Source organism: Macrobrachium nipponense, chromosome 4, assembly GCF_015104395.2.
Source record: "Macrobrachium nipponense isolate FS-2020 chromosome 4, ASM1510439v2, whole genome shotgun sequence".
NCBI classification, from domain to species: domain Eukaryota; kingdom Metazoa; phylum Arthropoda; class Malacostraca; order Decapoda; family Palaemonidae; genus Macrobrachium; species Macrobrachium nipponense.
This window is the reverse complement of record NC_061100.1, coordinates 118904048-118926449: the sequence shown is the minus strand read 5'-3', so window position 1 is coordinate 118926449 and position 22402 is coordinate 118904048. Positions and strand designations below refer to the sequence as shown.

Genomic DNA, 22402 nt, shown 5'->3' with positions numbered 1-22402 from the left:
GTGAAATATCATATGATGTTTGTGAGTTAAGTAAAACTTTTAAAGAAGGAACGACTCAAGATATGAAAAAGATTAAAATTGAGCGAAAAACTAAGAACATAATGGGAGAAGTTATGATAAATGAGTTGGAATAAGAAAAGACTTATTGGGAAGCCTATGCAGATGCTTCATTTGGGAATGTAGAAGATGGCCATACTCAATTGGGTTATGTTATATCCTTGACAGATGGTAAGAGGAGAAGTCCTCTTACCATCTGTCAAGGATATAACATATGATGGAAGTCCAGAAAATCCCGGAGAGTAACAACATCCACCACTGAAGCAGAAGCTCTAAGTGTGGGGGAGGCCATAGAAGGATTTATATATTTCAAACGTTTAAGGTAAGAGATGGTAGGAGGCAGAAAATCAGAAGTGTTAGTTAATACTGATTGTAAAACAGTAATGACGGCATATCCAAGACTTTCCGACTCCCTAATTGGGCGTCCCCAACCTAGATCTGATGTGTCAGGATAAAAGTTTAGGTGGAGGCTCTGTGGCAGAAGAGACTCCCATTCTCAAAGTCTTTCTTCAGACAATGATCATCGAATGTCCGCCTTGATCTCCAAAGTGATGGGGATGACAAAGGAGTCTGGCTAGATTTTCCTTCTCCCCTTAACTTTCAGATAAAACTGAAGTGCTCTCATATGAAGACTGCCCCACTTGAAAAATGGTTCCATGGAGGCTAAAGTACCCAGTAGACTCATCCAACTTCTGAGAGATAGGAACTCCTGGACAGTCGTAAGACAGGAGTCCACCCTTTTAGAGGAGAGAAAAGCCCAGAAAGTTCACGAATCCAGAATCTTCCCCAACTAGGGAATCTGCTGTGTCGGAGTTATTTGAGATTTCTGTAAGTTGATTAAAATGCCCAATTTTTGCATCAAGCAGTGTCTTCTGTAAGTCCTCCGTGCACTTCTCCTCCAAAGGGGAGCAGAAAAGCCAGTCGTCTAGAAAAAGGCATATGTTTATGTTGAGAAAAAGAGGTGCGAGAATCTGAGCGAACACCTGCGGGGTTGTGGACAGGCTCGAAACTGGCAAACCTTGCCCCGAAAGACAAACTGCAGGAAATTTCTAGTCTGATGTATGGAGACATGGCAATAACCGTCCCTATGTCCAAAGTGACCATCCAGTTGCCTTGATGGGTAGAGGCCATGACTGAGTACTAGTTGGTCTCCATGTGAAACTTCCTTTTCAGAATTAACAAATTCAGGGTCCTAACATCCAGAACCAGTCTCCAGGCCCCCAATAACTTGAGGACCATGAAGAAATGGTTGTAGAATCCTTCTAAGTTGCAATCCAATACGTCCTCTACTGCCCCTTCGCAAATAACGGACTCGATCACCTAAGAAAAGACTGAAAACTTCTCGGAGCCAGCCGTGTACGCTGTTAAGATGATCAGTGACTTGGGTAAGGGAGGCTTCTCTTTGAAAGAGATTGAATAGCCTTCCCTCAGCCCTTGGACTACCAAAGGTTCTGCCATTCTCTGGCTCCTACTGGGGTGCAAAGCACTTACTTTCATACTTGGCAGCTGGTTTTAAAAATGATTTCTTGACAGATTTTGAGGAGGGATGCAGATTGGCTGAGATTTAAGAGGCGAGAAAGACTTGGTCACGACTGTGAGGTTCTTTTGGGCGGTTAGTAGACTGACAAGAAGTTTAGTAGTATTAGTGGATTTCTTCTGCAAGTCCAACAGAATTTCCTTAACTGTGTCTTAGGGGAAAAGATGGGATTTGTCCAAAGGAGAAAACATGAGGGCTGACATCTGCATTGTAGTGACTCCTTTCATGGCAAAAGAGCACCACAGCTCGTTTCTTCAAAATCCCCATCGAAAAATGGGAATCTGAGAAATTAGCTTTGAAAAACCTCAGTAAGGATGAATAAGCTGAAACGGAATGGCATCTTGCTCAACATCTTCATCATCAGAAGAGACAAGAGGACATAGACATGTCCTTACTCATGGAGACTGCTGGTTTCTTCTTCAAAAAAACACATGAGCTCCTCAAGCTGATGTTTAATTGGGGCTAAAGAAGGGTCTTCCTGAGCCGATGAGAGGGAAAGTGGAGACAGTGGCGTGGAGTGCTCTATAGTTCACGCCACATGCTCCACAGCTGGCACCAAGTGCTCACAAGTTGACGCTAAGCAGTCGGGTGCAGGCGCCAAGCATCCTGGAGGAAGGGGCCACTCATTGATGAGAGAGCACTTAGCAGAAAGCAACAGGTGCTTGGGAACCAAAACAGGGAGCTCAAGACATGAGGGAAACTCTGGGCTATCCCATGAAGACTGAAGAGAATGAGCAGAAGCGGTGGCAGGAGGCAGAACAACAAAATTGCAGGAGGGCTGAGGGATAACACTGGCCTCCAAGAAGCAGATAAAAGGTGCCACTGTTGCTTCCTGTTGGGAGTGGAGCCATCTAAATCTGATGGGAGGGGACTAATTGTGGCAAACCCCAATGGCCTCCTTGGGACATCCGGTATGTCTCCTCCCTTGTACAAGGAAGCAGAACAGGACCTTAACCTAGGAACACCGTTGGGATAGCAGCCACCTCCTCAACATGTACAACACTGTTACTTTGCACACCACTGACACTTGGAACACTGAAAGATGCTTTCTCCAAAAAGGTACTGAATAAAGTAGTAGTACTTAACTCCATTACCATGTTGGTCAAAAACTCAAATTTTTGGTTGAACCTAGATTTGAGGCTGGCGATGGCATCAGGATTAAAAGCATGGGAACCTAGTAAAGGAGTGCGGGGTAAAGAAGTAAGAGGGCTAAGGATGGGAGACATAACAGGAATATGAGAAGAAACAGCACTATCTTCTACCACACTAGGTAAAGGAAAAGCCTCTAAATTAATCCTACTTTCAGCTCCAAGGGCCACCTTCCTTTTCCTATCCCTGTCAAGTTTGTTCAAGTGGGACCTCAACCCCCTTTACTTTTTATCATCCCAATCCTGATATCTGACAAGTGAGATCTTAACTGCATTCCTGTCCCCTACATTTACCACACTTTGTGTGAGAATCATAAGACAATTTAGTTAATCTAGTTTTGCAATCCTCAATGCAATAATGAATGTTTGAAGAGCTGGAGTCAGACATCTTGAACTAAGTTAGAAATAAAGTTAACCACAGCTAACGATATAACTAACCTTCAAGGCCGCCACATACAACTGAAGAAACCAATATACAGGAATAAATATCTAAAACAATAAAGACGACTTCACAAAGTCAGGAGCTGGCAGAAAATAAACTGAAGCTCTCTGCTGAGTTGCACCTGTCAGTCCGAATGTGTGCGGGCCCTTGTCACCTACTAAAACAATGGTAGTGCCACTACGAAATTTGTACTTTTTAGACTGCCGTGTAGGAAGTTTGTAGCTATGTAATTACTTGGTAAGTTACTTATATAAAATAGATTATTCATAGTGTGTTAATATTTATCATGAAAACACAGTCAAGGAATAGCCAGAAGGCCTAGACTTGCTGATTAAAAGAACCTACAATAACTAAGGTATGATATATGATCAGCAGTAGTACTGAAAGTTGAAAAACTCTAAGACCAGTTCTATTGCCTCTATCCATGAAGCAGGTACCAAAATGAACACCATACTGCATGACAGCACAACCAGTCCATTCCCGGAGGAGTAGGGTACACTGGTAAGAAGTCCTCTGGGAATGAAGATTTTGAGGATAAGGATGAATCTTTGCTACAATTTAGGAATCACTTGGCTTGATCTCGTAAATGAACTAGGTCTCTCAGAACAGGAATCAAGTCTATGTTTTACAGACAGATGATTAAACTAAATTCCATGTTTTCAACTAAATGTGGCATTAGGATGATGAACATTTATTAATTTTATGACATATATAAATGCTACAGCAGGAAAAGTATTTCCTAGCATCCTTAGCATGAATGATACCTACCCAGTTCCAGTTCAGTCAGTTTTCAGGGTTTATCTTCACCATAACAAACAGGACTAAAATGATGAAATATATAGAATTTAGACTAAAGGCCAGGTGTTAGAACCTGTGAAAAGGAAACTGACCGTAAAAAGTTCTGAAAGGTGTACGAGGAGGAAAACCTTGCAGTTGCACAGTGAATCCATTGTTAAGAGAGGGTGGGAAGTACGATGCAAGAAAGAGAATATGTCCCCACATGAGGTGCACTGACAGCACTACCCCTTACAGGGAGGACTACTCACAAGCAAACTAATTCTTGCCCAATGCCTAATTTGGTTGTAGGCAATCAGTTTCATTACTTTATTGTTTTAATCTTCCTCTTTGGATCAAGATTTCCTTTCCCAAAACATGTTTGGTCAAAAGTTTTCTCTTTTGCTACAATAAGCTAATTGTGAGATTTTTCTCAGCAGGCCAATTACTACCAAAGTGTGATTTAAGGAAATACAAATGATAAGTCTATATATGTAAATCAGTTAAACTTTTATATAAAACCCAAATACTTATATATGCCCTGCCTCCCAAACTCACTAAATCTTCAGCACCTTAGCCCAGGCAACTCAAAAAGCAAGGCTCTTTCTTGACTGGAAATTAAGGATCCAAGGGGTACATATAGGGCACTGCTATCCAACCAGCTGATACTCATTTTCTTTTAATTCATGATTACTACATGGTATGTATAAGATTCATGAGGATTAAAATTCTGAGTTTATGTAAATATCCTTGTAATGAGAGAATTTTTTTTTAAATGTCTAAGTTTTTGGGAGTGTATTACTTTCAAATATTATTGCAACTTCAAATACAACCATAATACAGCAAACAGAATGTATCCATTGTATAAATAACCATAACACAAAAGGAGTTACTTTCAAAAGATGGAAAAATACAAAAATTTTCATATGGAAAGAATCTCACAAAAGGAGAAAAGATCTGGTTACACCTTATTAGATTCATGACCTTAGAAAACTGTTCTATATCTTTTACATGGAAACTTTCTACAAATAAAAAAATCCAACGGATCTGGACAAAACACAAAGAATTATAAGTAATTTCCACAGTAACAAATAATTCATGTATTTCTGGACCAATACTAATTGCATTTCCCCACAAAAGTGAAAATTTTTTTTAACTCACAAGGAAATTATTTTTTATTGCACCAGACACATGATAAATGTAGCTAGCCTTCTCTAAATGTTATCTACTCTCACTGACATTAAATAACAATACTCAAATTTAAAACTCATCTTTTGTAATCTGCACAATCTATTTCAAACAACTAAGTTTGATAAGAATTCTTATCAAACCCATCAATTCCATACATATATGACTGATATTCATGTCCATTATGTTCCTACGTTTACCATCTTTTATCAGACAGGAGGCAGTCTCACTATACACTAACCACTGGGATTATCATATATGTCTGGTCACCTTTCTCATTTAATCTGTATAAAAGATAGCAAAACTCACTGAATTGGGAGGATCACTTCCTAAATGATTGGTTGTTTTGAAATAAAAACTTTTCTATCATAGAACAAAGCTATGTATTTTCATCACAATTCCACACATCACATTTATGCCTGAATCACTCTTCAAGTGGTAGGTCAAGATGCTTGATGCTCCAGTGTTTGTGCAATCCAGCAGGATCTACACACACCACACTTGAGGACAGGCATAAGTCTGCTACCATACCTCTGGTAGCTCACAGGTTTCTTTCTTCCTGGTATGTTTAAAATACATGATACATAAAGAAAGGTGCATGTACAAGGGTAAGAGACTTTTAGAATGGAAGTCTATCTCTCTTGCAAGTGCCATGAATGAAAGATGAAGATGAGGTGTGGGAAAGTAAAAAATAATCAGCCATCAACTTCTTTCCCTAAACATAAAACATGGCCAGATATGACAACTGGTCCCAATGACTGCAAATCTAACCTTTTATGAGAAATGTCTCGAATAAGCTTTGTATGCAGACTGAAACCAGCAAGTAATTGTACTTAAAATAAATTTTTAAAAAAAGTTCAAATTATGCTTAAAGCAACAGAAATGTAGGGATGTCACTTCTTGGGTTTGACAGTTCTTTTTCAGCAAGTGTCATATTACTGTAAGCTTTGAGAATAACTTTCCTTATCCAATATAGGGCAAATACTCATAGTGACTTTCTCCTTCCATCTATGATGGGGGCACCTTTGAAAACTTTAGTCCTGTGAACACCATCGATGGACGATGCAAGAGGTCCTTTTTATTACATATGATGGAAAACAGAGAAGAAATGGTGAAGGTTGTTGAGTCTCAATCCTATTATTTGGTTCACCACTAAGCTGAATGCAAACATCCCACTGAAAAATCTTCAGAATGGATTAATTTTCTAGTAAGTGTGTATCTAACTGCCACGTTTCCAGAAAATGCCTCTGGAAAGACTATCTTCGGTATAAGAACTAGCAAAACTATAATAGAAAAATAAAACTTTCTAATCCAGCTCACATGTATGTTTCATAAAGATTCTTAAGGATCTAGAAAGATGACAAATAGGTTTGAGAAACCCATGAAGAACCTCACTTTAAAAAAGTTTAGTGAGCCTCTAACTTTCACTAAGAAAACCAAATTGAACCCTATACGTAGATGTTTGGACCTGAGGTAGGTATACACACATATATAATAGTATATATACACAGTCAACTCTCAATTAACACGAGGGTTACATTTCTGGAGAGCTCGCGTTAATTAAAAACGCCTTATTTAAACATATTTTTCCCATAAGAAATAACAGTAATAAGGGGGGTTACATTCCTGGACTTTGGGAACTACGTACTTTTTTGCTAGGTGCAACCGAATTGGATAACAGCAACATCCATTTGCTTGTATTTCAACCATTTTACGCTAGTAAATAATTACTGTAGTTATGTTATAAACAACGCTATGTAGAACAGGACTGATATATCTTTATGTAAGCTTGTATTACGATGAAAGCAAGTGAAAATAGTAAACGGAATCACAATTTTTATTTTTTACACAATAATCATGCTCCAAACGTAATCTCTTAACGAAAAAACAAGTTAGTTCACAGCGAGACTTATTCAAGTTATATTTTGACTTAAAAATTCATCGTATAACGAAAAATGACCTTGTCTCATATAAGTAAAGTATCTGGATATTCGTTTATGCTAACTAGAAGTAAGAAAATTCACACAGAATTGAGGTAAATATGGCAAAATACTCGTATTTGCCATCAGATGATTTCAAACCATAACATTGACGGCTATGTTATATTTTATAAATACAATAATATGAGAATACATGCAATATTATTGGATAAAGTGAAATAATGTATAACTTTTTAAAAGTTTCGTGGAAAATATGTATATTCATTACGTATGTAATTACATATATATAGCCATCAGCAGCCAGACATCGCTCAATTATGCCAATGTCGGAACGAAGCTGATTCTTGTTTCATGTCCACTTATTTATTTAATTTTTTTTTTTACTGAATTATCACAGTCAGAATGTACTGAACCTCCAGAATTGGTTTATATTAATTACTGTACTGTACATGTTGTATGGAGTATACTGTAAGCTATGCAACTGTATTTGTATGTATACGATATATAGTACTATATACTTGGCTAGGAGAATACCTGTACTACGTAGATCAGACGAAAAAGAAAAACAGCAAAATCTTTCACACTATTAATAAATAGTGTTTCTTTCACTTTATTAATAAATACAATACACATAAATAAAGTGTTTCACTTTATTAAAAAATACAATACACAAAGTCTTTCACTTTATTGATAAATAAATTAATACATACAGTGAACTGTGCTATGTCTCTGTTTATGTCAACGGCCGTTGTCTGCAGAACTAATGTGCGGATGATTTGAAAACAACGCTTCAGCGCCAATTCACGTTAAATTTAAATTTTTGCGTTTTTAAATTTTTTTAATATTTTCTGGCTTGCATTAAGTCAAAAACGCATTAATCAAACATACGTTAATTGAGAGGTGACTATGTCTATACAGTATACTTTTCATAATATGTATTTCAGTGATAATACCCTCTGCACTCTTCTTAACTGGACCTTTTTTGCTTGCAACATTTTGTAGGCTTCTGCTGCAAAAAGTGTCTTGTGTTCTAACATCCATGAGTTTTATCTTGGCTACAACTAGTGTGGAGTAGTTTGCAGAGTGCAGTTGTGAAATCTTCTGATCTCCAAATATTTAAGTGAGGAGCAAATTCATTCTTGTTCTCTGTTGATGTCTCCTGAATTTCAGTTTGTATTGGTTTTACTTCCTACTCTCACATGTTCATTTATTTATCCCCTTTTCCTATAACTTGTCTCTCTGCAGGCTGATTTTCCTTTGGAGCCATAATGGGTTTATAGTCTATTGCCTCTGTCCATAAGATATTTTCCACTGCAGCTTTGAAGTTACATATGTATGTATGTATCCAGCTAAGGCTACAGAAAAACTAAAAGAAAAAAAGTAACAATTGCTTTTGTGTTATTTCCAACACATTTTCTGGGTATGTATGTATGTATGTATGTATGTATGTATGTATGTATGTATGTATGTATGTATGTATGTATGTATGTATGTATGTATGTATGTATGGACATAGTACCTACATTACCTCTCAGGTCCAAACATCATCAGGCACCTCATTATTGGAACCTGGGTTCAAACTGAACTCCCATTTCAGCAATGGAGTCTCTTCTCAATAATAAAGACAAAACAGGATGGAGTTAGAGAGAAAAGTATATTTTTCAAATTGGAGCAAAATTATTTATAAAGTGCAATGGGAAAACCCCACGACTGAACTAATTATTGGCAAAGGGGTTGGACAATATTATCATGGAAAGCTAAAAAAAATTTGGAATACGAAAATAAAAGGAATAGTGACTCAGTTGACCCAAAAGCAAGAATACATGGACAGACGAGACAGCTTCATGAAATGATAAAACTCCTGCAATAATCCTGAACTCCCTCAGCCCCGTGACAGGGCCATCAGTATTTGAGGACTAGCAACTACTTGAAATGTTCAGTCCAGCAAAGTGTTTGGGCTAACAAACAACATAAAGATGATAACAACTTACATAACCATGATGGGATCTAACTTTAAACTGACAAGCATTGAAAGTCTGTAAACTTTGTCTAATAAATTAAAGGTAAAAAAATTTTTTTCTTGAATATTAAAAAAATATATATTTTTACTATCAACAATATCCAGCCATTACTATCAATTATTTCTGATGTCATCCTGCCATCATTGTCATCATCTGCTCAGCTTTGAAATTATTGATCCTCGTGATCATTCTGGCTTTTTGTCAGAATGTAAACAGCTCAACTCTTATCACAATAGTAGCTGTACAATCTTAGGGTCATCATCATCAGGTAAATGGAAGTAATTAACAAGAATGCGAACACACTTCCAAGGACTAACAAATTAACAACTCATCAGCTAGTTAGCAACATTAATATGTAACTTGTTAAACTCCTAAAACACTAACAAACACTAACTGAAATACAGGATGGGGTAAATTCTAGGGACAAATAAAAGGGTAATCACTCAAGAATAGCTGCCCCTTACAAAGCTGACAACCCATGAAAACAATATTAAAGACTGCTCAATACCAGTTCAATGAAGAAGTAATTTCTTGTAACTAACTGTACTCCAAGTGAAAATGGGCTGAAACCAAAATTAAATAAGAGGGCTTTGGAATTTGGAGAATCAATGAAATTGATTACTAGTAAGCAACGGAAAAGTGATCTAGCTGTGAAGTAAACACCTGGTACACTGTAAACAGTGCTGGCAACAGCACAGTAGGCTCATGAAGAATAAGGTTGGTAATTAAACCATAACTTAGAATCTAGATGGCATGTGCAAAGCAAAACTACCTTCTATATTGTCTGTCTCTCAAAAGACTGATGAACTTAGAAACATTTGGGACATGAATACTAGGCATCTATATTATTGATGGGCTTGCAATCAAACAAATAATAGTGGGTAACAGTCTAAAGATGTAAATCTCCATATTGAATATATAACCATATAGAAAGATAATAGTACTTGGAAGAATATAAAAATTGCATTTGTATTCAACATTTTAGGTCATCACATTTCAGATATACAGAAAAGCTAAGAGTCTAAAAAGTAACACAGATTTAGAAACCTTACAAAAACATGCACATTAAAACACAGAAACACTTAAGTTAAACGAAGGGCATTCATGGTTTAGAAACACAAACAAATTACATAATAACAAAGTACATGCTTCAAAGGTTTTAGATTAATAACTATTACAATGACCTAAGAATTTATCTACATCAGAAATTCAAAGATAATTCACAAACTGTAAAGTTTGAAGGATCTATCAAAATCTGAAAAGTGACAAAAAAATAGTGTCACTAAATGTACTTCCTCCTGTCAGTCCATCAGCAGATTAGTAAATATCTCATTAATCTATCTTTTGCCAGCAGGTCACTAACTTCTAAATCTAAATACCATATTGTGCTGTATAGAAATCTAATCTGCCAGTAAATTATTTACAATCCCATACATCATTTCAACTACTACTGTATTCAAAATTGATAAGGAAAAAATTATAATACATAATAAAAAGTAAAATGTCATGAAATTTTAAAAAATAAACAAAATTATGTTAAGATGCATAGTGCATATATCAAATAAACTTAGCTCCACTTAATCTAGCAATACTAGTTAGTTACTGAAACCATAAAACTAAAAACTAATACTGTATATACATAAACCTACCATTTCTAGGATGCCTTCTGCCACTGTAGCTTTTCACAAAACAATTCAAACCAACCTCAGAAAATTTTGGCAATACACTATCTAATCATCAGTTTTTTAACTGTATAAATTTACCACCAACTACAGTTCTAAAGCATGAACATATGTTCATTCTGAATTGCAACTAAAAATGTACACATTACATACTAGGGCAAACTGCTGTAGTACCTTTTTAAATGCAAAAATATGAAAAGTTAATCAATGATAATGATTTTCACTTCCCACCTTGGTAAACCAGATTCAGCTCCATGTTTCTTTAAAAAATGATGTAGTATAATTCGCTGCTTAAGATCAAAAACTGCTACTGTTGTACGTTCTTGGTCTGCTAGAGGTAGGCCACGAAGAGGTCCCATTTCCACAACATCAACAAGTCTCCAAATTCCTAATAAATAAGATTATGTCTATTTTAAAGGCAAGGAGAATGTTATGGGTTGGTAAATTTTTTATTCATGTTTTATACAAAAGTACCTCCTTATTTAATATCGATTATTCCAACAACAATGAACCCAGGGTACTTCAAATTTAGCCTGTTTTATGGATGTAAAATCAAGTGCAGATCCAGGCTTTAACTTATCAACTTATCATTGTTTTCTGTATAAAGATATTATTAAGAAATACAGCCTTGATTTTGTTTGTAAGGAAGAGCAACTACTATTACAATTATGCTTCAAGGTTAGCATAAGGTTTTCTTTTTAGATTCTCCATATATTTTTGTAAGTTTTGTACTTTATGGTGTCGGTAAGAACAAGCAATCAATAGGCTAATTTTTCATAAACAGAATGTGATACACCAGTAAGGGCTTTACTTTGAAATCCCCACTGGTGTTCCCACAGACCAAGAGTATTAGCTTATCCTTCATAGGCTTGTGCCCTGGCAATGAACTTTCCTCCTGCGTGATCCTAGTCCCTTTTGGCTTTTTTTTTTTTTTTTTTTTTTTTTTTGTTTTTTTTTCCGGAACAGGCCCCTCTCATCACAATTGAAGACTTGTTGTGGGAGGAATCCTTCAGCTTTAAGATACTCTTTGAATTCACAAACAAATTCTTCTGTGGCATGTTTACCTGAGCTCGCAGCCTCACTATGCTGTACAGCAATATGGATGCCCATACGCTTTCTGAATTTTTCAAACCAGCCTCTGCTTGTCTTGAAATCACCAAGAACATCACTAGTTGTTGGCATCTTCTTACTTAAATCAGCATGTAGCATCCTAGCCTTTTCACAAATGATTGCTTCAGACACACTATCCCCCATTAAGGCAGTCCCAGGTTATTGGCAGAAGTTCCATTCCCGGGGGGATGCAGACAAGCAAAAACCGCCATTAACTGAAACATGGCACTACAATGGGGTTTATGGCGCCAATAACCAGTTATCACCTCCTTACTCTATTATTGGTGCCAATTACCAGAACCCAACCTATTATTGCGCCATAAATCGCTGATTTGATGGCGCTAGACAAGCCCCATAAAACTCTATCACCTATAACTGAGTCCACCAATAACCTGGGACTGCCTGTAATTGTTTTTCATTGATCCATACTAACAGCTTTTCCATATCTTCCTCTAGTTGCAATCTCTGTTTTGTTAATGAAGTGACCCCTTTTGCAACATAAGCTGCCTTGATTTCATGTTTCTTCACTAGGATGGAGCTGATCGTCGACACTGACTTGCCATACATCCAAGCAAGATCAGCTACATGTGCACCACTTTCATACTTTGCTATAAGTTCTTTCTTAAATTCAATCGTATTCCTGGTCTTTTTTTATTGAAGGGGTGGCACCTGCGGCTTTCTTTGGCCCCATGATGGTTACTATGGAAAGAGTTTTTACAGCAAAATTAGCAGACTCAACAAAAACATGAGGTGATGATGAATGCGAGTGCACAGATGGTTGTTCAGTGAGAAACAAAGCCAGAATGGGTCCAGAAGAAAAGACTTCTGGAGAGGGACTGAAGCCCATTGAGAAGCTAGATAAATTGATATCTAACCACTCAGACCTGAGTGATGTACAATGATATGTGGGAGAACCATTGTACAGGGAACCATAGGGAAACTTTGACTGTCTAAAAGCAAACCAACACACCAGGGTTTGTACTACTCTCAACTCCTCCTTGCCTAGGAGTGGTGCATATGCTACTGAATAGAGGGTTTGAGATTTGCACAATAAGTGACCACACTATCAGCATGACTACCTTACTCATTGTATCAGACGAGTCCAGCGAATGACGTGTCTATTCCTTATCCCGCCCAAAGGAAGGAAAGGTACAAGAGAAAGGAGACCAGAAAACTCACTTATTCTCTCATCCACACATTCATCTTAGGAAAGATGCAAAAGTACCCTGTTAGGGGCAACTATTGAGTACACAACCTGTTGGGCAGCCACCACAGCACCCAGGGAAAATGCGTCCGCAGATCTGTGGGCAACATCCTTAAGATAGAGAGAGGCGAAGGTGGACTGGCGTAACCAAGTACCAGCGCTCAGCCCTCTATGTACAGCCAAGTTCTTTTTGAAACCCGGAGAGGGACTGATAACCCCTAACGTCATGCGCCCTAGCCTCCACAGACGTGATGGTGGAATCATCAAGAGACAAGTATGCTTATCTGATGGCTTCCCATATCCAAAAAGAGATAGTATTCCTAGATACCTCTTTCTTGTACGGCCTGTGCTAACAATAAGTCTGAGGCAGCCTGGTCCAAGGTACCGAGTCCTTTTAAGATACCAACGCAGGGCCTGCACAGGGCACAACAAACGCTCTTGAGCATCACCACCAACAAGTCATTCAGTGATGGAATGGAAAACGAAGTGAATCTGTCATCGTGCACAAATGGATTTTGGGTCTTGGCCAAGGACAACAACCCCCAACCCCTGGCATGCTTCACCTCACAGCTCAGATCATGGAGCTCTCCTACCCTCTTGGAAGATGCCTTGAGCATCAAGTTCCTGTCAGATGAGCGACACAAGGGCTCATAAGGACCCTTAGTGAAGCTCTTGAGAACCAAGGAAACATCCCACATCTGAGGCTTGAGCTCTCTAGAAGAACTTGACTGCTCAAACCCCTTAACTAGTGCAAGGTAGGTTCGAAGAGGAGATGTCAATACCTTTAAGGCGTAACACCAAACTCAGGGCCGCCCTGTAGCCTCTAAAGGCAGAAACGGACAAACGTTTCTTGTCTCTGAGGAAGGTTAAAAGTCTGCTATTCGCTGAATAGATGTTGCGAGTGGAGAAAAACCCTGTTACGACACCAATCACACTAGATCGCTTATTGCCTTGGAAACCGCGGAGGTCGACTTTCTGAGACTGCTGGACATATGCCCTGCCGTCCTGAGAAAAGCCTCTTGCTTGGAGGAGAAACTTGAAAGCCTCCAACCATGAAAAGACAGGGATTCTACTGACTGGTGAAACATTTCCGCATGGGGCTGACACAGATGTCACCAAGGGGGAAATCTCCCTCGTAACCTCTGACAACAACTACAGCAGATCTGGGAACCACTCCGCTTGAGGCCACAGAGGGGCTACCACAGTCATCCTGAGACCCTGTGAACTCATTAGCCTGTTCAGAACTTGATGGATCAAACAAAACAGAAGGAAGGCATACAACTCCAGGTTGTCCCAGGGATGTTGGAATGCGTCCTCTGCCAATGCTAAAGGATCTGGGACCATTGAACAGAATATCTCCTCAACGTCAAGGCATGAAATTGACGAGAAACCAGGCCTCCCTGTTTGTTCACATAGGCTACCACCATGGTGTTGTCCAACATGAGAATGACAGAATAACATTCTACCTTCTCCCAAAACTTCTTCAGACCCAGGAAGGCTGCCTTCAACTCCAAGACATTGATATGTTGCTGCTTGTCCTCCAAACGCCTGAAGCAATGAGGTTGCCTACATAAGGCCGCCCAACCTGCAAGGGAGGTGTCTGGGAACAGAAGGAAGTCCGGTGGAAGAGAACGCAGAGGGACACCCTTCGAAAGATTCTGGTTGTCCAACCACCAACGAAGGTCTTCTTTCACTTCCAGAGACAGAGGAAACATTAACAGGGATAGTTCCCCGCCGGAGACCAGAATTCTCCCAGTCTCCATTGCAGAGACCGAAGAAGAAGACGCCCATGAGGGACCAGCTTCTTCAGGGATGACAACACTCCCAGAACCTGCCACTGATGAGCTAACTGATGTGGTTCCAACAGGAAGGTGCGCGCCACCACCCGCACTTCTCCAATCTCTGATCCTATGGGAAAACTATTGCCACTGTCATATTGATGACCATACCCAGGTAGAGAATCCTTTGACTGAGTACGAGGTTCGACATTTCCTGGTTGACTACGATGCCCAGTTCCAGACAGAACCAAAGTAGACAATCCTTGTCCTGCAGCAGCTTTTCCCTGGAAACTGCCAAGACCAAGTAATCATCGAGGTACCTCAACAAACTGATCCCCTGAGCGTGGGCCCCACTTGACACGAGAGAATGAATGAATGAATGATTGGAAGTTTTCTGGCATCCTGACATCGAAGGTCATTGACGCCAATATAGTTTATTATAAATAAAGAATAAAAGTATATTCAATTAAAACCATAAAAGCAAATATATCATTGTAAAAGTTAAATAGCTTTCAGAAGACCTGCTTCTGAAATATATCTAAAAAGGCCACTTGCATTGTATGACACATCATGTCAAAGAATCTTGGCAAGGATGAACCTGCCATCCTAACCTCGAGCCTCAAACAGATATCTATTTCTTTCCGTGCTATAAGTGGGGCATTGACACGAGAGAAGACCCTTGTGAACACTTGAGAGGCTGTTGTCAGCCTGAAGCATAGGACTTTGAACTCAAAAGACCTTGTTCCCAAGAGAGAAGCGAAGGAATTTCCTGGACGTCAGATGAACAGGGATTTGGAAGTATGTTTCCCTTAAGTCTATCGACAGCATGAAGTTGCCTTCCCTCATGGCTGCCAACACTGAACGCGGGGTCTCCATCTTGAACCGTGTATTCCTGATGAAGTGATTCAAGGTAGATAAGTCGATCACAGGTCTCCATCCTCCCGATGCCTTGAGCACCAAGAAGATGTGACTGTAAAACCGTGGAGATGGATGCACCACTTCCTCTATCGCAACCTTGTCCAGCATCCTCTGCACCTCCTCCCGAAGAGCCAAGAACTTCAGAAAATCTGGAGGATATGCCTTCGTGAGCTGCGGTTTGTCCAACAGAGGGGGAGAGAAATCGAATGGCAGTAGGTACCCCACCTGAAGGATATCTACCACCCACTCCTCTGCCCCATAACTCTGCCACTTGGCCCAAAGGTCCGCTAGGCACTCCCCTCCGTGGCACAGGAGAGGGAGAGGCGCCTAACCTACCGAGGGTCCCATTACCTCTGCCCTTTGGGACCCTTCTTGGCCTAAAGGAACGGGAGTGAAAGGGACGTTGACCCTCTGACCAAGGCTGAGTCGTACGGGAAGGCCCTGCCAAACTCGAATTCCTCGATGGCCTACCAGGCGACGATCTTCTTGACTACTGCTGGACAGGGGGAAGAGGAGGAGTCGGATGTCTCAGAGGACGAAACTCCGACTTAAGACACGGCCTGGTGCACCAGTCTGTCTTTGGTGTCAGCCCGACGCTGGCCTATTGCATTCTAATCAGCAGAAGGTTAGTCCATAATTTAACACTGAGGTGAGCCATATACAAAAATGCCTTGCCTCCAGACTGTAACAGATTAGCAAGAGAGGATGCAGTCACCAACCCTTCTGAGGACCTGTCAGAAGCTATCTTGGCAATGACCACAGACCAGAAGTCCAGACAAGAAACCGTAAGCAACATGGAGGCTGCCATAGATTCCAATGCTGAAGCATCCTGAGGAGACAAGGACGGAGCCACCGGCCACACCTACTCCGGGGTCAATCCTGGCTTCAAGCGAGTGACGTCAGGGTTAACCCTCTTACGCCGAAGGGGTATAATAAAAATTGTCTCCCGTATGCCAGGGGGGGTCTCGGAATGAGCGAGGAAGCGGAAAAAATATTTTTTTCAAAAAATCACAGCGCGCTTAGTTTTCAAGATTAAGAGTTCATTTTTGGCTCCTTTTTTTGTCATTGCCTGAAGTTTAGTATGCAACCATCAGAAATGAAAAAAATATAATTTTCATATATAAATAATGTAATATATGATACCGCAAAAACAAAATTTCATATATAATTGTATTCAAATCGAGGTGTGTGCAAAATGGTTAAAGCTAACGAGTTAATTTTTTTTTCGTTGTATTGTACACTAAATTTCAATCATTTTGGTATATAACACATTGTAAAACGATCAAAGCAACACAGAGAAAATATTATCACAAAATGATGCATGAATTCGTACTGCGAGGACGTAAAAAAATGTTCTTTTCAAAAATTCACCATAAATCTAAATATTGTTCTAGAGACTTCCAATTTGTTTCAAAATGAAGACAAATGATTGAATATTACTATACTGTAAGAGTTTTAGCTTAAAATTGCAGTTTTCAACCATTTCGGACGATTTAAAGTTGACCGAATGTCAAAATTTTTATATATCTTTTTATATGCAAATATTTAAAAAATGAGAAATGCTACAACCTTCAATTATTTTTTTTGTATTCTACATAAAATTGCGCACATTTTCATATATAAAACTCTATGAAACGCCTAATATGAAATGGAGCAAATATACGAGAATGCGACGTACACATTTCGGAGATTTGCGGCAGAGAATCCGCGAGTGGAGGGAAGGAAAGTTTTTTTTTTTAATTCACCATAAATCTAAATATTGTGCTAGAGACTTCGAATTTGTTTCAAAATGAAGATAAATGACTGAATATTACTAGACTTTAAGAGTTTTAGCTTACAATTGCGTTTTTCGACCATTTCGGTAGAGTCAAATTTGAACAAACCTGGTTTTTTATCTATTTATCGTGATTTATATGCAAATATTTCAAAAATGAGAAAAGCTACAACCTTCAATTATTTTTAATTGTATTCTACATGAAATTGCGCACATTTTCATATATAAAACTTTATGTAACGACTAATTTACAATGGTGCAAACACTACGACAATCGCACAAAAAAATTTCTGATTTTTTTCGGAAGAGTTACTGCAAGGACTTAAGGAAAATGTTTTTTTTTTTTCATAAATTCACCATAAATCAAAATATTGTGCTAGGGACTTCCAATTTGTTGCAAAATGAAGGTAAATGATTGAATATTACCAGAATATAAGAGTTTTAGCTTACAATTGCGTTTTTCGACCATTTTGGTAGAGTCAAAGTTGACCGAAGGTTGACATTTTGGCAATAATCGTTATTTATATGAAAATATTTCAAAACTGATAAAAGTTACAACCATGGGTTGTTTTTAGTTGTATTCTACATGAAATTGCACACATTTTCATATATAATACTCCATGTAATGGCTAATTTAAAATGGTGCAAAAATTATGTCATAGTGACAAAATAATTTCTGAGATATGTCACTGATACTTTTTAGTGCGATAAGAAAGAAATTCGTGCTTGCTCGCCTGCGTAACGATTGTAAACAAAACAACGCCTGGATCCGTGAGCTCCCAGCATCCCCCAAGCCCCATGATTCAAAAGTTTTCGCCTGGTAGGCCTATAAGTATTTTTCAGCGAATTTTTAAAAAAAGTTTTTATCGACGTACCATACGTTCAATCGGTACCCGACAGACAATTTATGTCGACGTCTAATACATCCAATCGGCGTAAGAGGGTTAAGATGGCCTGACATAAAAAAGTAGAGTTCGTAGCATAGTACTTCCTAGTCCCGTGAGAGGCGGGAGCAGTAGCTTGGCAGAGCCCCTACAACGAAGCGACATTAACCTTAGGGAAGCTGGAGAGGAGATTTGGGATCTTGCGTAGCTCCCACCAAGGCTTCCAAGCAAGACGGAGGGAAGATGACCGAGCATGAGACCTACTTTCCAAATTGTTGAACCCGAAAAGGAAGACAAAAACTCTTGTGTGTCTCCCTCCTCCTGCTCCGGCAACAGAGACCGATGATGAGAAGGATGTGTAGGCTCCTCTAAGGCACCTTCTTCATTAAAATTAATGGTAGGATCAGCAGCCAAACAGCCCAAAACACCAACTAACCTGTCTGGGCTGGGTCCACGAGTCGGCTCCCAAGACGAACATGTCTGTGAATGGTCATGGGTGTGGGTGACTTATGAACGTGAGTTGGAGAGGAATCCTGAGCACTCAAGATCGAAGGAGAATCCTCGAGAATCTAACTCTTAAAAGCATCAGTGAAAGGGGCAGGCAAACACTCCTGCTGCAGCAACTTCACACTCACCACCTTCGAGCTACTGACAGGCGCCTTGAGATCCTTACGACGATGAATAGGCCTTGGAGAAGGAGCACTTGCATCATGTGCATGGACAGGGGAGGTGCAACACGTTTGCAATGTGCATGGACGGGGGAGGTTGCAACACACTCGAGACGTGCACGGACGGGGGAAGTTGCAACACACACGCGATTCGATGCAGAGGACGAAGCCACTATTACTCTCCGAAACACCAAGATTCTTGAGAGCACGTCCGTGTAGTTCCTCCCTCGTAGGCAAAAAGAGAGCAAAGTCCTTAGCCTTTAAACGCTTGATACTCCGCCGTGGCATAGAGGGGGAAGAGGGAGAAGACAGAACTGGTTCCTTCAGCGATCTCTTCGCAGGAGGTGGGGACAAAGCAATGCGTTTCCTTCCAATGCTCCCAACTGACAAGGCAGCCAACTTAACATCCAAAACAAACTCCAACCTCTTAAGCACTGCTTGGCATATAACCTCAGACTGATCTGCAAGAGAAGGCTCTGAAGACATGGAAGGGAGAAGTAGCAAACTGGGTGGCAGAGATGGGAGTGAAGTCACAAGTGGTGATGACGTCACGGCCTCCCCTCGGTGAGAAGGGGAATCAGACGCCACTGGCGGAGGAATACACAACGACGGATCCTGTGGCGTCATCGAAGAACTGGCAACAGTCACTGGCAGAGCAATACAAGATGGCTGACCTCGACTACCCACGAAGACGAGGCTGGGAGGAGGGGGGGGTCGTGATCCTCCAGAAAGAGCGCAAGCAACCCCTCCAGGACGAAGTACCCCCTAGCCTGAGCGTCTTCAAATCGCCGCCATCTTGGACGCCTCCCACTCTGGAAGAAATGGAAATGATGAAAAAAACCTCCCCCTTCCCAGGAATCAAATGAATTCCCGAAAAAGAGGGGGCGACATTACAAACATCAGCCTGATGGCCTCCCAGTACTTCCAGTGACGATTCAGTGGAAGAAAAGGAAGGAGACACAGGAACAACTCTACTATGGGGGTTGAATACTGCAGGAGACAAAGCATCCGGAAGGGGTGAAAAACCTTCCCATGAAGGAAGGGTCGAAACCCTCCGATGTTCTCTCTTGCTATAACGACTTCCACTGCTCTTAAGGCCATGCCTGGCATTCCATGCAAAGATTCATAGTACAAAAACTAGAACGGCACCGTTGCCGAAGCCAAAAACGAGAACACGGAAAACCTGGAATTCTGGGGCACACACATTGCCGAGGCTGAGGAGCAGAAGAAGCCATAATATCTGCCAAACACACACACACACACTAAACATAAGCAAAACGAGCAATGAACCGGGTAAAGGCCAAGAGAGGTAAACACTACTCTCGCCCAAAGAAAGACTGATGCATGATCGTAGGTGAATGGTCTTCGACCATCCTTCACCCGATCTACGCATGCATTGCCAGATATCACAAGATTCCTTGCTTTCATCTGTTTTTTAACTGTATCCAGCTAGGCACTAGAAATTATCCTATTGTTAAGACTGAAGGTTTGTTCGCATATGAACAACAGAATGATCTCAACAGACTGTTGGGAGGAGTTGGTGTCAGGGGTATGGAGGCTCCTCTTACACTGAGTACTGTAATACTTACAAGCAGAACAGGGAAACAAGGTAAAACCCAAGCCTGAGTCTGATCGCACCGGAGTAGAGTAGCAATTCCAAGTCAATTGGAAACGCATTCTCTAAGCCTAGTTCCGCCCCCACCGGAGTGGGGAAGCAGCGATAACACCAGAGAAATACGGAAAACAGAGCGGCGGGAACAGAGGTACTAAGAACTCCGGCATATAACATCCCGGTGAATGTGATGGTAGACCACACCTCGGCGGAATAAACACAGGCCCAAAGACATACCAACAGAGACTACATAATCTTTTAATCCTTAACCTCCTCTGACTAATCCCCCGGAACAGTGCTGAACGCTCCAGCTGCTGTTCACCGGTAGGATTACTAGGTCAGTGAGCTAACGAAGCACCGCCGGAACGAGTCCGGAACAGAAGGAAGAGCCCGGAGGAGAAAGGTAAACTAGTAATCGCCTGGCAACAGCAACTGGTCAGGTGACACAACCCTCCGAGAAGCCGTGAAATAGCCTACTACTAAAGGGGCAGAAGACGGCAGGCCAACTGACACCCTAAAGGAGGTAACGGCCAAGGCTATACTTTACAAAATGTATTGATAAGGAATATTAGAAGTACCGACGAATAAAGGCAAGCCCATCTACGAGCCTAGCCTAACCCTCCAAGATCGAATACCCTGATCTGGTCAGGTAGCCTAGGATTGGCGCCTACTAGTTCGTCACGAAAGAGGACACTCTAGAGCCTAACCTAACCCTCCAAAATCGAATATATCGACCTGGTCAGGTAAGATAGGCCTAGCACCTATATTACGTAACAAGAGAGGAACTCTAGTAAAGGATCACCCTCCAAAACTAAAATGTCAGTCTGGTCAGGTTAGCCAGGACTAGTACCAACTATGGGTAGCGAGAAGTACTCTCAACAGCCTAGCCTACCTTCCAAAACCTAGCCTAGATCTGGTCGGGTAGGCTAGGGTAGGTAAATATTCGTGTAGGACTTCCAAACCTCATCAAAATACAATTAGCAATATAATATTATAATAAAATAAATAATACCACATACACTACATGCATGAGCACTGCGAATGAATGAGGGTTTCCTTCACCTCCCAAAACTAAAATGGCGTATCGCTAGGCTAGCCTAGGTCGCCTCAAACACAATATACTCACGCATGACGTAGGAATGAAAATTATCACCGCACTCTCGTGAGGGAACCAAATCACTCCTGAAGGACTGATGATAAAAGAGGGAAACCCCATAAAGAGGCTAAATAAGGTAATGGTTCAAACCGTGATACACCAACCTATCGGAACCCATCAGGAGCGAAATGGTAAAATTTCACGACAACAGTAACGTATACTGTGATGTGCAAAAAGGGTAACATAAAATATACACCGCAATAAAAAGTTAAGAAGACCAAGTACGCGGTCTACAATGCATCCAAAATGGCCGACTCGGGAACAGCGATACGCTCGGCTTCCATGCAAGGCTTCATTATAAACAACACCATACTTGATGCATACTTGCCTAACCACGTTCAAAGTCAACAAATAATATACTCAACTTAGATGAAGATGCTTCTTGCAGGTCTGAAGACATGATGACTTCCAAAATTCACAAATACCTTGCAGGCAAAAACAAACGTGTTAACGTTTCGAGTGGTAAAGAAGGAATGGCGTTCTTGGCAGAGGCAGTAGTAGTTGTGAGC

The 22402-nt window shown here is 40.4% G+C and overlaps 1 protein-coding gene across 3 annotated transcripts in view; it reads right to left on the bottom strand.

Moving 5' to 3' along the window:
* The window catches only part of LOC135211097 (apoptosis-resistant E3 ubiquitin protein ligase 1-like), a 572118-nt gene that overhangs the window by 445420 nt on the left and 104296 nt on the right, over nt 1–22402 (bottom strand). For all 3 annotated transcript variants that reach the window (XM_064244179.1, XM_064244178.1, XM_064244180.1), the window contains one exon: nt 11021–11177. In XM_064244179.1, the coding sequence (XP_064100249.1) occupies nt 11021–11177 (157 nt within the window). The remainder of the gene's footprint in view (nt 1–11020; nt 11178–22402) is intronic.